A 16,096-nucleotide genomic window follows, 5' to 3' on the forward strand; every position below is an offset into this window, starting at 1 on the left:
GTCTTCATGTTGCTATCTTGTGTTGGTAAGGGCGACTGCAAAGCTGACTCCAGTCCGCAAAGCTTTTATACAATTCAAAGACCTTGGTCTCTTAGGAAGTGTTCGTTCCCATCGTTTTGATCTAGGATTGGATACTTTCACCTAACTAATTTTCGTTTCTTTTTATTATGTATTTTCGAAATATTATTATTAGTTATTTTAGATAGATTTTATAAATTGCTATCGTTATCAGTAAATATTGTCAATCAATTTCTTCAGTTACCATGAATATACATATCTCTATATTGATATCTAGCATCTTGTCTCTATGTTATTAATTTTTATTTTGTTTATATAAAATTTAATTACAATTTTTTTGTGTTTGAACATAAAAAAAAATAATAATAATTGTTCCTAACCTGTAAGTTTAACTACTGAAATCCAACAGAAGAGAAAAATATCTAATATTTTTTTTTAAACTTAATATACTTAAAATCTCTCGTCCATAAAAATATTGCTGCAATGATATAAAACACCATTGTCCCAACGGTGTATTAATCAATATTCTGCTATATTCGTATTTATCAAATAATTTATTTCATAAACATGCAAAGTAATTATTTCTTAAATATCTACATTTCTGAAATAAGGTTTATAATCTATGAATACTGGAGAAATCAGTATGAACTGTAGTTGCTACAGCTAAGGTGTGCACTGTAGAATTATATGTATTGTCGTGAAGCGCTCTGTCTGGCGTGAAAGAGGATGTAGCGACAGTAAAGTTATTACCACTTTATTTACATCCGATTACATGACGACAAATTACTGCCAAGGTGGAAACAATTCTAATGTTGCAATTACTTTATGAAATGAACTTCTTGTTATTATCTCAAAATTATAAATTCAAAAAACACATTCAATTCAGAAAAAAAAAATTTGATAGAATAATCATTTCTAATAACTGTTTTATCAACGTTAAAATGAATTCAAGCATGAAATATTTATTAAGAAATAAAATTACAAAATTACAACTACTTAAAACACATGAGAATGTGAGGTGGGTGTGGTCAGTAGTGAAGCACACTAATATTAACCAAACGTTCTGGTTCGAATTTCAGGAATCTTTAGAGCTAAATAAAAACAAGGTAAAACTCATGTTACAATAAAACAAAAAAAAATGTTTTGTTCTAGGTGTCGTTATGTGCCAAGACATGGCACAATAAAGTAAGAACCACTATTTATGAGTGTTCTTCACTTCTGATCTCATCCTCCCCCCTCCCCCTTACCTGAACACAATTTCTTAAAATTAATCCACGGTCAGCAATAAATTATATTGAAAAATAATTTGTTTAACTATTTTTTTTTTTTAATTTTATTCCAAATAAATTTTGCCTAAGTTTACTACAAACTACACGTTCAAGAAGACTTTAACTGCCAGTACCATTAATTATTTTTAAGGAATTTCCAATCCATTAGATAAGTAATTGTTATCTATAAATCGGCCTCTAAAAAATATTAATTTATATTCAGAAAATAACATCGCTTCTACGATAAAATTAACACTAGAACTACGGTAGTTAAAGTAACGTAAGAGTGTCATGCCGTCTGTATTGTGGGTTTTGAATTGTTAATAAATTGATAAGCTTGAAAAGAATTAAATTTATTTTTATCTTTAGAATCTATTTTAGTTCAAATTTGGAAATATTAGTTTTAAAATTAAATCTAATGTCCAAAAGTTGTTTCACCAGAATCTGTAAAATATCCATATATTCCGTACAGAAACATTTTTAGTGTTTTAGCAGTAGGGATTCAAAAAAATGAACTTACCAAAACTGACCGACCAGCCAATAAGACGATAAACATAATTACTAATAAATAATTACCATTTAATCTAATTATATTTAAAGGTTAATAGTAGCAAAAACAAAACTGGTCTCGATTAGTAACCTTATGCCATTTACACTTCTACACACGTTGGCCTCAACATCTAATTTTTTTTTTGTTTTTTCACTTTTACTAAATTTTCATGTAATATTCAAAATGAAAATTATTGTTTAATCTGTCTTTACTCAAATAACTTGCTATTGAATAGAAAATATTTTACCAAAACTTAATTGCTCATCTATTGGGAAAAAATTAGAACACATGACACTACGTCTTTCTATAAATGGTGTAAGCAAAAATCTGGTTGTTGTCAGTTAGTTTGGTCTTATATCTGTATTTTTAAAAAAGGATAAATTTAAAAGCACAAGATAGGCTAGATAATGCGACAAGAAACGAAGCTCTATCAAACTTCTAAAGATAAAACTTTTAAACGCTTATATAGTATGAATATCCTGTCACTGAGAGAGTCATTTACATAAAATTAATCCTTCTCTTTATCTCATCTATTGAACTCAAAGATTCGGTCTGTAATCGTTCAACCACCTTTAAATTCTATTTCCTCATTAAAAATGCAAAATATACCTCCACGTCGAAGAAAATACAGGGACGAGGTAATCAGTGAAGATCCGTTTCTCTATCACTAGTCTAAACTCAGCTCTTTTAAAATTGAGCTTACTTCAGGATCATAAAGGATTGTAATCATAAAGGAGCAGGACACATTCCTCAAAATATGGTTTCTTGCAAGTCATTGTTTCACATCCTAGAAAAGGCAGAATCGTGGGGGGAGGTAAGCAAGAAAACCTAAACCGGAGAATACTTGTGACCCTAGTCAGTGCCAATTTAAAATTTTAAAAAATTTTAGAAATGCAGAATATTGCAGCTATCTTTTATTTATTTGACATTTCCACTTGAATTTCAGGTCTTCATAAGGGCTGAAAACGAAACGAGATAACAACTTTAATTAACCAGCCTGAAATTTTTTATTTCAGTTTCGTTTTTGAGCTAGGCAGACCATAAAAACACAAAATATTTTTCAGGACTTGGTTATTTCAACACAGGGTACCTTCAAAAAGTATATTTCTGTCGCAAAATCCAATTTAAAGTTTTACGTTATCACAATACTATCCCTTGCTATAAGTTATATACAAAGGAAAGAGGAAGAAAAAAAAAATTTCTTTCATAAGCCTATAAATGTAAAATCAATGCCGTATCTGAAAATCGGGGGTTCTTTGTTTTTTATAATAATGTTTTACCAAATCTTGCTAGATCTGTCAAATTAGATACTCTGAAAGGATCTGTTACACAGTTGATCGTTAATGGATGTTGTGCCATAATAACTTGAATGGTGAAAATGGATAGAAATGCGAAAAAGGATAGAATGAAGGAAATTGCGAAAATAATTGGTAGTCTGTGACGATTGAGAGAACTGGGGAACTAAAATGTGAGGGGTGCGGAAATTGACAGAATATAAAAATAGAACAAAATGCGGAATCAGTTATAATTGTGAAATCGGGTTAAATTTTGAAAACAATGGATTTTGTAATTCTGTGGAATTATGAAAATAAAGAAGTCGTAAAACTACCTGAAATTGCGAAAACAGGGATTAAGTAAAATTTTAAAATTGGAGTTTTTTAAAAAAAAATTTTAATGGCATTGGAATTTCCCATACAGCCAGGTATACATTTATTTCTATTCTCATTATTTTCACCATGGTTGGGGATGATCGTTTTTCATTTTATGGGACCGCCACTCAATAAATAAAGACAATGCACCAGGCCGGATTCAAACCGGTTCCGCCAATAAATCTCAGCATGGTAAGACGAACCACTAAGCTACGGGCGGACGGATATTGGAGTTATCAGTATAAATTAATATAATTCCCAAAAAATACAATTAATTCATAGAATAAATGAAGAATCATATGTCTGATGAATTTCGAAAAAAGGATATAATTATAAAATTATAGTGAAATCGTGAATAGTGAAAACGGATATATTTATGAAAATAGACCACATTTTAAAACGAGAGGAGTTATCAGTGAAAATCAATATAATTGCAAAAAAAAATAACTCATAAAATAGATGGACGATCGTATGTATGATGAATTCCGAAAAAGGATATAATTATAAAATGGGCGAAAATATCAAAATGAGTCGAATAGTTATAATGGATATAATTGTGAAAATGGACTACATTTTGAAACGATTAGAATTATGAAAATGGAGAGAATTCCCAAAAACATTGCAATGTAAGAAAGTACAAAATAGAACCGCGAAAATGAATGGAACGTAAAAAATAGACAAAATTGCAAAAAATAAAGGGTTACAAAAAGTCATTGGCTCAATTAATGGAATTTCATTAATATATCGTGTTACAGAAATGGGTGGAATAAGTCAGGAATAAAAAAAATAGAATTGTGTCAAAATATGAAACAAATATATGGGACTTAATAAAATGTATTAGGTTATATACTCTACGCTACCCCTGTGCCTAGTCTTCACTGTAAAATCCAATCAGTCATTTTTTGATCGTATAATTGTTGGGTCTAGTTTGTAATATTTACACCTAATATGGGTTTTGGAGAAATCATGTCAATTGTACGGAGTTTAAATTTATAGAAAACCAAACAGTTTTCATTGACAGCTTAAAAACATATTTTAAATATTGTTATCCAACAATATTCCTCAGTAAATATTCCCTTTCATTTTGTAAGAATATCCAACCAACTAAGACTGTTTAGAAAATTATTTATAATTAAGATTAAAATTAATTCACTGTTAGTAATACTATCAGTAACCAGTGTTAAATTTTCTTTAACTTTATCTACCCTGAAATATCTAAGACCTGTTATTAATTTATTAATCAAACTTCTAACGTAAAAAAAAAAAAAAATAAATAATAGATAAACATTATTAACCGAAAATGTACCACTATCTAACATTATTAATCAATTAATACAATGATAAACCGGTATTTTATCACTAAAATTGAACTAATTAAAAGTAGAGTTTAATATCCTTTATACAGAATAGAAATAATAAATTAAAAAATAAAATGTCTATGACTTTATCTAAACATTTATTAGTTCTCTCATATTAGATATAATAATGAAAATATAGAAACACATACAATGAATGTCAAATATGTATAGATAAACTTTCATAATCAGATGTAATTTCAAAGTATACAATTGTAAAATTATCAACTTACCCAGAACTAAACTTTCAGTAAAAGTATCAACAATAAAATTAATTTTATGATTACATAGCTGTGTTTTTTTTAAGTCTATTGGTACAACGGGCCCACCAAGACGGATCCTCTTGAATAAGTTCTAGACAGACAGAAGTTATTGAAATAATAACTATTGGTAATGTATCATTTCGCCATTATTGGAGGAAATATCAGCAATATACTATTTTGTATTTTTTAAAAGTAGAAGAAAAATAGTAGAAAAGAAGGTGAAAGTACCCTTTATTGAAAATGAAGGCAACAATAATAGAGTTTAATGCCACGATCACTTCCAGGTGCCAAGGCCTTTGAAATGTATAAAAGCTCGAGAGGAAACAATCGGCATCACAGTTGGCCTGAATAGAAGCTAGCAACATGAAGACCTTAGTTGTAAGTTCGGATTGTGAATCATGTAGTACAACAAAAAAATTGATTACATTATTGTCAAAATGAAAATGAACTCGTTAAATGTCTGGAAATTGTTTTGTTACAGGTTTGCTTTCTCGCTCTTGGATTAGCTAGTGCTTCAGAACAGAGGATCAAGCGAAGTTGGTCTCATGGAGCAGTCATCCCAGGAGCAGCTACTCATGGAGTCCTAATACCAGGAGCCGTATCTCACGGAGTTGTGGTACCAGGAGCTGTGTCCCATGGCGCTGTCATTCCAGGAGCTGTGTCCCATGGTGCTACCCTCGCCGGTCCCGTTGACGGCGGTGCTCACCTAGCTGGACCCGTCAATGGAGGAGCTGCTATAACTGGTCCCGTCAATGGAGGAGCTACTATAACCGGTCCCGTCAATGGAGGAGCGCATCTTGCCGGTCCAGTCAATGGTGGAGCTCACCTCACTGGTCCAGTAAACGGAGGAGCTCATCTCACAGGACCTGTTAATGGTGGAGCGCATCTTACTGGCCCAGTTAATGGTGGAGCAGCTCTCTCAGGACCCGTCAATGGAGGAGCTCACCTTACTGCCCCCGTCAACGGAGGAGCTCACCTAACAGCCCCTGTCAACGGTGGTGCATACTTGACCGCCCCTGTCAACGGAGGAGCTCATCTTGCTGCCCCTGTCTATGGAGGAGCTCATCTCGGCGCTCCAGTTTATGGTGGAGCTTTTCTTGGAGCTCCTTCCGTCGCTGCACCTCTGTGGGGTGCTCATTCCTGGGGTACTCACTATGGTGGACACCATGACCATTGGGTGCATTAACCATTTACATCCTTTATGACTGGAACACTTATAATGTAAATACATGCCTTAAAAACACAAATTTCTTTATATATCCTCTACTTCGCCTGAACTGATTCATTATGGAAGTATCTGATGGATCTTGGTGATTGGTATGTTTATTCCTTTGGTAAATATAAATTATATTTCAGTGAAACCTATGAAATATGAACCTGAGAACACTTGTTAAAATTAAATTAACTCTCAATTGGTATTTAACAATGATAAATTAAGAAGAAGGATACGTTATTTTATTTATTTGTTTACAATTACTCTCTTAACATTAGTGGTGCCATGCTCGATGAACAATTCTTTCTTTGCTATAAAAAATAATATAAACTATAGAGGTAAATACCAGTAACATGTTTTTCTACAGTTTTAAAAAAGTTATAATTGTGATGTTTTAAAAAATAGAATGAGTAAATTTCAGGAAGTAATAAGCTTGGTATCTAGTCTTCAATGTTCCTATCATTTAACACTCTCGACTACGACAGCCATACTTAAGACCATCAAAATCTATCTCCAATATTTTGCTTTCTCATTATATTTATTTCCGCACCTACCAATTATGACAGATTGCCTGAAGTTACATTAGTTAAACAAACAGAATATATGACATGAAGAAGACCATCACCTAACAATACCACATCAATATCAGGTCCCTCATCCTCGTTATTTTTTAGCCTTCTTCTTATGTTCTAAGTCATGAACAACGTGGCCACTTGTTTTATAAGCGTGTTTATGTACCCCAGTAGTTTTTTGTGAAATCGTTCGTAGTAAATTCTGATGTGCTCATTGACCATTTGAATTTTTAAGACAGTGTCTAAAGTTATGTACCATGGTACTTTAATGATAAGTCTTGCTTTCGATTGTAAAGTATTTAGAGATTTCATAAATTTGTAGTGCATATGTCCAAACTGGTCTTAGTCAGTATTTGTATGTTCTAAATCTTTATCTTACGACACAGTCTTACCAATATGATTTCTATTGGCGGTGCCGATTCGAACCGGCCTTGGGGGGTTGACTTTTTACAATGAGTGGTGGTCCCAAAAAATGAAAAACTTTGACCCCCAACCATGGTTAGGCAGTATAGAACTCTTGGCATTCTCTTATTAAATCTTAGTCCTGCATTACCTTTTTTTAAATTATTTTTAAGACTGTTTGCGGGATGGATGAGTAGTAATAGATTGTTTCTTGTCTCAGGGTAAAAGTAATGTGCTGGAACTTTTTATTATTCAGTCGAATCCTCCATAGTTGGGACCATTCATGTAACTTTTGTAAGTTTAGTGAGGCCTGTGTTGTATTCTGATTCCTAGTAATTATGAAATCTCTGTCTTCAGCTGTAGGTATCTGTCTATATGTCGGTACTTTGTGGAATTTCGTGTGTGAATGTTATGTACAAAAGTATTGCAAGTATTAGACCTTCCACAGCTTATTTGAAAATATTTATAATATATGAGACTGTTGAATACATACCCTCTCAGAATACCCAAGAAGTTTCGATGGAGAACCTCTTCAGGCAAGAGTCTAACTCTAGGTTTACGGTCGTTAGTTATATATCTTTTTATACAAGCAACGGTTTAATTTTATTCAAAAAATCGATTTAAACAAATCAATTTTGCATTGAACAATATTAGGCTTCACATTAAAATAAATTATTGAGAAGTAAAAAGTATTTCTTTTTAATAAATGGAGTATGGTCAAATTAAACTAAGTAAAAAAAGTAAATGGAAAATTTTCCATTAACTTTTTTTTTACGTATGTTATGTGTTTGTATCTTTTTTAGCCCTGACGAAGCCCTGCAACGAGGGGCGAAACGTTGGCTCAGATAAAAATTGTACATAATATTAATATTTGAATTTAATTTGTCCGCACCTGGACTATACTCCATTTATTGATACACACGGTCACTCAGCCAATATTTCTTTTTAAATTATCACATAAATTAATGATAACAATAAATCAGGTTTAGTGTAAGCTTCGCTTTGGCCTATTGAATACTCAGAACAATATCTATTGATGTTGACAATTTTCTTCAGTACCTTATTATATCTTCTAGAAATTCTAAAATTGCTAGATTTATCATATAGTTGCTAGAAAAGGGGAATTAATCAAAATAAAAAATACTGTGCCCAAATTCGATTACCCTATTGTGAACTATAAATTGTAAAATTCAAGTATCGTATTGTGAACTGTAAATTGTAAAATTCAATTACCGTATTGTGAACTGTAAATTGTAAAATTCAATTACTCTATTGTAAAACACTGCAATATAAAATAAGGGAAAGGTTTTCCACTGCTTAAAAACTTTCTTACACTGTCACTACAGCGATCATACTGAAGATCGCATTATGTTTCTTCGCCGAAAAGCATAAAGAATTTTTTCAGATATGAAAATAAAAACCAATACTCAGGTCCGTTTGTTATACACACATCCGCGTTTGTTTACATTATCGAGGCGCGATTGAGATAACAGATTGGAAACATCTTAGTATAAATTTTCTTTCTCTCTTACATTTATCATTGGAGAAATTATTTTTTTAATTTTTTTTTTAAATTTATTAAATGTATTTTACAACTGTACAAAATAATACAATAGGTAAATATGTTGTATGTTTCATATACACTTGAAAATTCCCAAGATTTTCATGACCCACCCATTGATGGTACTTCAATCATTAATTTAAATTAGAAGGTCCCGTGGCATCTTCTTTTCAGACGTCTCAGAGGATTATCAAGGATTGTTAAGGATGAAAGATTAAGAATTAATGGGTTAGGATGGTTAAGGAGTTTGGAATGAAAACACGCATATCTGTTTTGGGCCAAATCTGCAACGAATGGGATATTAAGGTCTTTGTGAATGAGCTGGGTGAATGGGAAGTTTAGAGCGTTTGTCAAGTAAGTGTTGTAGCAATCGGAATCTACGAGCAGTTTCTTGTCGTTTTAGTCTTGTGTGTGGATTCCAAGTAAGTCTCTTGTCAAGATGGAGTCCTAAGATCGAATAGAAATTATTTTAAGAACGAAGTAAACTTAGGAGGACTGTCCATGAAATCGGCTAGCCCACCAGTTTGACGGGTTTCGTAGATACATGTATACTATCGACAAAGCTCAACAAAAAAGAAGCTTAGAAAAAAATTAAATTGATTTAAATGATTAATTTACGGTACAAAATAGTTAAAATTAATGCCATGGGTAATTATTTATTTTTATTTCATTTCGAAGTTTGAATTCATCAAATTGACGGCTTTCGTAAACATAATGTAAAGAGGAATAACCAAAAAAGGCATGAGTTACTTTGACATTATATCAATATCGGGCTTAAGAAAGTCATTAGAAGCTTCAAAATTCAAATTGGTGACATGATAATTAATAGAACTGTACAACCTGTGGGGAAAACGATCATATTGATTCAGGATGCCTCAGAGACCAAGAAGGCCAAGAACACAGAACTATAAAACATTTATTATTCCAGGCTTTACTACTTCATAAAAAATGATCAATGTATGGTTGAGAAAGAACCTGAACACTGGCACAAGTAAGGATTGGATGATAACTGCACAGAACAGAAACACATGGCGTAGGCTAATACAAGAGAATTGAACTCAGCACTGATTTCTTGCTGATATATGATATATGATCGTGGGCGAAGAGGATGTCACCTTAGCAATCTCGAATCAGCAGCAGTGATGTTTCTAAATCGTGTCATATTTCGTGGCCCAGACCTACAGAATTAATCTCGACTTTCCCAATCTGGCTATTGTAGGTTGGTAACCAGCATAATAATCACCAGAAATGGCAAGGAAGGATAAACAAAAATGGACAGATAGGTATCAAAAATATTCTTTACCTTAATCCAATCAGTCGTTTCAACATACCAGTACCCGGATAGTATCGTAAGTCCATAGTGTAGGGGTGGTAAGGGTTGATAATAAAATCCCATGGTTAGTGTAGACTATAAAATCTTATAATAGTAGTAGATCGTTTGTTTTAATAATGGAATAGAAAGAAGATTTTAACTACAAAAAATGTGAAGTCTTGGTGTTCTCTACTGCCACCATAGACAGAGAAGTTTGTAACCAGATTTGGTCCACCAAAAAGTTGGAAGCTGTATCTTTGAAGTTGTTTATCTCCTATCAGCTGTTTGTTTCCTAGAATTGTACAACGTTCACCAAAAATATGACCTGTAAAAAGAGATGACTCCGTAGAATAATTTTCAAGATACGGAATGAGATCATAAGGGAACAGTTGGCCAAAATCTCATTAAAAATTTCTGCTACATAGGGCTCAAATGAAGTAATTAAGATATACATAAGACCGAGACATAAGGAAAATAATGGGTACCAAAAGATGCTATAAAATGAATATTACCAGATCGAACTCTGAATAAGGGAAAATTCCCTATGAATTAAAATTAACGGAGCAGAGTCGAATAAACTTATTCGAGTGGATAGCATTCTACGTCATTAATAACAATAACAAATATTTGAGTAATACTATGAGCCGAATTTATGACTTTTATTCATTTATTCGTTGATATTTCAGAAACATACAAACCTTTTATCCATTTTTTGGAATACCAATATTTATTAAACAATTTGCTAATATAAAAAAGAAAAATGCTTTTGAAGAATTGTTGATTTTATCTTACAAGTTTTATATTTTTAGTGTATCTAATATGAACGTAATAATAAAGGATATAGAATAGTAGGGTTTTAAATATTTAAAAAATATATTTACATTTTAAATATATCAGTCAGAAAGGAGGTTAGCTGTTAATGCACCCAATGACCCTGTCCATGGTGTCCGGCGTTAGCCCAGGAATGAGCACCCCACAGTGGGCCAGCAACGGCTGGGGTTCCAAAGGCAGCTTCTCCATAAACTGGAGCGGTGAGGTAAGCTCCTCCATAGACTGGAGCGGTGAGGTAAGCTCCTCCATAGACTGGAGCGGCGAGGTGAGCTCCTCCGTTGACAGGGGCAGTGAGATGAGTGCCTCCGTTTACAGGGGCGGTCAGGTATGCACCTCCGTTGACAGGGGCAGTAAGGTGAGCACCTCCGTTGACAGGGGCAGTAAGGTGAGCTCCTCCGTTGACAGGTCCTGAGAGAGCAGCTCCACCATTAACAGGGCCTGTGATATGAGCTCCACCATTGACTGGACCAGTGAGGTGAGCTCCTCCATTGACGGGACCAGTTATAGCAGCTCCACCATTGACGGGTCCGACTATGTGAGCTCCACCGTTAACGGGTCCTGCGATAGAGGCACCATGGGATACGGCTCCTGGTATGACAGCACCATGGGATACGGCTCCTGGAATGACAGCGGCATGGGATACAGCTCCTGGTACCACAACTCCGTGAGTAGCTGCTCCTGGGATAACTACTCCATGAGACCAACTTCGCTTAATCCTCTGTTCGGAAGCATTTGCTAATCCGAGGGCGATAAAACAAACCTTAAACAATTTAATAATAATATAGATTTTTTTTAAATCAAGTACAATGGGAATAAATTTAATGCATTATATATGAAACGCATTCAAAACTCACTACTAAGGTCTTCATGATGCAAGCTCGTCCGTACCTGGGTGACTGTGAAACTTACTCCTACCCGCTGGGCTTTTAAACAATCCAAAGGCCTTGGTCCCTTAGGAAGTGTTCGTGGTATTATTCTCATTCTAGTGTAGTTATCTCAATTGCTGACGAAAAGTTTCACTTTCACTTCCTAGATTTTGGCTATATTTCATATCTAGATTAATTTAGGGTTCTAAATTCCATAAGAATAAAATTTGTAAATAAATAAAATTTAAAATGACATCATAAAATACTTATATACTTTTTTTACTCATTTCTTCAATTATTGTTATAATAGTAAGCAACGTTTATTCTAGTATTAAAACTAATTTGGATGAAAAAGGTTTTGTAAATATCTTAAAACTATCTACAACTAAATACATACATCTTGTTTCAAATTAATATTTGCGCCGTACTTTCAGTCGATATTAAATAATATACATATTATACCCCTAGAAAAACAATCTATGCTTGCGTATGTATTCAATTATTTAACAAAAAACAAATTGAAATCTCGTTTTTTAAGAGTCAATTGATTAAAATAATTTCTAACTTTTTTTAAAAATTAAATTAATATTCATCACCGAAATGTACAGACTTTTTATATTTATATTTAATCCTAAATATATTTGTTGAATAAATATTTTATTCCAAGTAACTGGTACGAGTAACACGAATACCTAGATTCCCAATGCCTACAAAATAGCTTGATATATTTACCGTTTCTGTGGCTTTTCGGTTCGAATTAATAGTTCAAAACCATTCCTGGCCTTCCCCTATCATCACGCCAGAGTCCAGGACATGCTGGCCAGCCACCGATCGAGCGAGACATCAGACACAAAGCGAAGAGAAATACATGGTCTTCACCATTTTCCCTACCACTCAGCCTGGACGGCTAGAGAACGTGACTGCGGCGGCGAAGACGTCACTGAAGTAATATTCTAATACATGAGATCACCCCATGTTCTGTTATTATTTTATATAGTCAAAATAATTATTTGAATAACACACTAACGACAGTTTGCTCCCTCAGGGATTTTATTCTTGGTCTTATAAAATACATGCATGTTTATTGGATAAGCTGGTTTCACAATTTCAATACCCCTTTTCGACATTAATATAAATAAAAATTCAACCTTCACTCGGAATACCTGAAGTAAGACACGACCAGGTCCCGAACGACATTTACCAAAATTTGATACTTTGTGAACGATATTTAACAATTTAACACTTAAGTATTTAATTATTAAACACTTTAAATGTTTCACTAGTAGACACTTCTATTTTTTTGAAATTGCAGTGGTGCAAAATTAAAATTTCCGAGGGTACCCGAAATGAACATGTTCGGGCGTACCCAAACGCTACCAAGTCATATTCATACCAACAGCTCTTGAAGTTTAAATAAACAAATAAAATTAATACCATAAAAGCATATTCATACTTACTTATTCTTATTACTTATTAACCTCCTTTAGGATATACCAAAAATGAAAGAAATGTAACGCACAATAACATGTTATTCACCCGTCGTTTACGCAAAAATTTATTTATTTATTGCTATTTACAACTGTACTTATTATAATACATTTAGTAAATCTGATCTCAGATAAATTGGAGCGTTACAGGAATGTAGAGAAATTATCCATTGGTAGCACTCTAATGACGTGTTACATTAGAAGTTTGAGATGCAATCAAAGGGTTATTATTAACAGCGAACACACATGTGTCATCCACATAAGTAGTGAGGATAGTGTTAGGATTGGTTGGGATGTCAGCTGTAAACACGGTGTAGAGGATGGGACCGAAGATACTACCTTGAGGGACACCAGCGGACTGAGAATAGAGGGAAGAATAGGAACCGTTTAGGCTTAACGCCAAAACTAAATTGCATTTGTTTACATGGGGAAATGCTACAAAACATTTTACTTACGTAGCGTATTTGGTGGCTTAATAATTTCAATGTTCGAAATTACCCTACCTTAGTTTTATCATTAACTTCTTTGCCTTTGCTAGATCTAGAAACATGTCTTAAAAAAAGAGTCCATTCTGAAGAAAGATTTTGATTGTTTAGAATAAAAATAGACTGAAAACATGAATCTCTGCCGCATTAAATTGATTTCAATCCAACTTATAGTTCATCGAATTGAATGTAGAACTTTTTTTTGCTGCAACTTCTATTTGAAAATAACTCAATTTTGTCATAGAGTTTGCTTAGGTACTATTGTATAAAGAGGTACTGTTGCATATTAAGGTAAACTGTTTAGCCACATACTATTTTTTTTTATATTAAATAGTTATTTTTTTATTTTAAAATAAATTTTCGATATCTTCAAAAATTGTAGATCCATTAATTAAGATTCAAATAGAAGTACATCAAATTCGCCACAAAGTAATGTGTAATGAATATTTTTGAAGGAATATTATAATGATATTTATGATATTTACACAAATAAATTCATTATATGTTTATTTTTCATCATTTGAAAAAAAAAAAGTTCAGTCTTCGAACACCTCAAGAAGTATTGGAGGTACAGATAAGTATCTAAATAAAAATCTAGGTGAATGCCGTTATTAATTTAGTTCATAATAAATATATATATTTTTTATAGTAATTCATAATTTTCGTTGTCTACATAATACTTACCAAAATATTAATTTATTATTATTTGAAAAATGTTGCCTTTTGAAATACTGTATTTTAGCGAGGTAATTACAGCCGAGTGTGTTAAGATGCCATCTTGGGAAACAACTGCAGAACAGACACCATAACGTCGGTTCGATTCAGCCGTGGGCCGGCTGACTTTTATTACATGGCAGAACCACAGCTAAAAACTGGATCTTCCCCCACAGTGAGAATGAGTTGGTAATGAATAATAATCCGATAACTCCACCGTAAATCAGAAATGACCAGGTTGGGAATAACATGAAGAAAACAAATCTAGTGCGGTGCGCGCATTCTAAAACTTACTAACCTACAATAATGGGTTCCACATAATTGTTGTTGAATTCAGTATAACTCTGAAACTGTTTCCTAATACACAGTTCGGGAACGATAGTCGAATATTTAATAATTTCTTAAGTATTCTCCCAATGTTACTATGGTTTTGGGGGATAGTGATCCCATAATACTGTATGCAATAATTCTAGGTCGGATAAAATTTTTTAGTTCTTCCAGGCTTCTCTATCTTTCCTAATTGATTAGACATTATAATCAGTTTAAAGCACTTCTAATTACCTTCTCCTGGGGGTGAAATCTTCCTTACTTCTTGTTCGCTTCCTTTCTGTCCCTAGGTGCTCAATTACATTCCCATCGTAACATTTCTTAGTGTTCTCTTCAGTAACTCCCCAATATCCTCCAATTCGGAACTGTTCCCGTGGATTGCTTATTTGTTGTTCCATCATAACTCTTAAGAAGAAATAAGATGTACTTAAGATGAAAATGAAAGTAAAAATCTGTACCGCTACAACTCATAAAGGATCAGGGGTTCAGTACTTTGTAAGGAGGTACTATTTCTTACATATCGGTTGTGCAATGGAGGTAATTTGTTCAGGATCACGCTCAACCACCAGATTTTACTCCAATTAAGGGTACTTACTTTATGAGGCTTGGTCGACCTTAAGAAGGTTTCCACACCTACAGGGTTGACTGACGCCTACAGTGACAAAATAAATAATTATCCGCTACAGCAGGATTAGAACCTTATATTTACAATAATATGAATCGAACTTTATACTTATACTTATTATAGTTTGTCTGAAGATTTATTATACTACTTTCTTCAGAATTTAGATTAACCATAACTACTTTAACATCATGGTGCAATAACGAGTCATATTCAAGCCATATGTGGCTCACAAAAATCGTTCTTTTCTTTCTCTTTGCTTTAGTGGTGCATGTAAGTATGTAATGGTGCCAAAACTAAAGGATTAAAATAAATTCCAATAAATCCCACCAAATCACATTTTTCCTTCGTCTTGCCCTACAGTAACCTTTAATAATACCCCACTCATTCCTGTTGAACAGATCCGTTACTTAGGACTAAATCTGGACAAACGACTGACATGGAATCCTCATACGAGGCTGAAAAGACAGGAAACTGCTCATCGATTCCGACTATTTACAACATTTACTAGACAAACGGTCCAAACTTCCAATCCATTACAAAAGACTGATCTACATGACTATTATAAGGCCTAATTGGACATAAGGAGTTGAGCTATGGG

General features: G+C 33.2%; 2 protein-coding genes across 3 annotated transcripts in view; one reads left to right on the forward strand and one right to left on the reverse strand.

The window, feature by feature from the left end:
* The window catches only part of LOC106677034 (skin secretory protein xP2-like), a 13,983-nt gene extending 1,306 nt beyond the window's left edge, over positions 1-12,677 (reverse strand). The window contains exons 1-3 of one of the 2 annotated variants that reach the window (XM_014414695.3): positions 12,593-12,677; positions 11,849-12,023; positions 11,018-11,754 (exon numbers count right to left, since the gene is read on the reverse strand). In XM_014414695.3, the coding sequence (XP_014270181.1) occupies positions 11,080-11,754; positions 11,849-11,863 (690 nt within the window). In that variant the 5' untranslated portion in view covers positions 11,864-12,023; positions 12,593-12,677 and the 3' untranslated portion in view covers positions 11,018-11,079. Of the gene's footprint in view, positions 1-11,017; positions 11,755-11,848; positions 12,024-12,592 lie in introns of those variants that run through there. The other variant, XM_067048294.1, reaches the window with a different exon arrangement.
* Positions 5,432-6,350, forward strand: LOC106677035 (skin secretory protein xP2). The gene is made up of 2 exons (XM_014414709.2): positions 5,432-5,481; positions 5,585-6,350. Exons 1-2 carry the CDS (start codon positions 5,467-5,469, stop codon positions 6,287-6,289), a joined length of 720 nt encoding a protein of 239 aa, XP_014270195.1. The 5' UTR covers positions 5,432-5,466; the 3' UTR covers positions 6,290-6,350.
* Positions 12,678-16,096: the final 3,419 nt, after the last annotated feature.

This window comes from Halyomorpha halys, unplaced genomic scaffold (assembly GCF_000696795.3).
Source record: "Halyomorpha halys isolate HHAL.00 unplaced genomic scaffold, Hhal_1.1 Scaffold84.1, whole genome shotgun sequence".
NCBI classification, from domain to species: domain Eukaryota; kingdom Metazoa; phylum Arthropoda; class Insecta; order Hemiptera; family Pentatomidae; genus Halyomorpha; species Halyomorpha halys.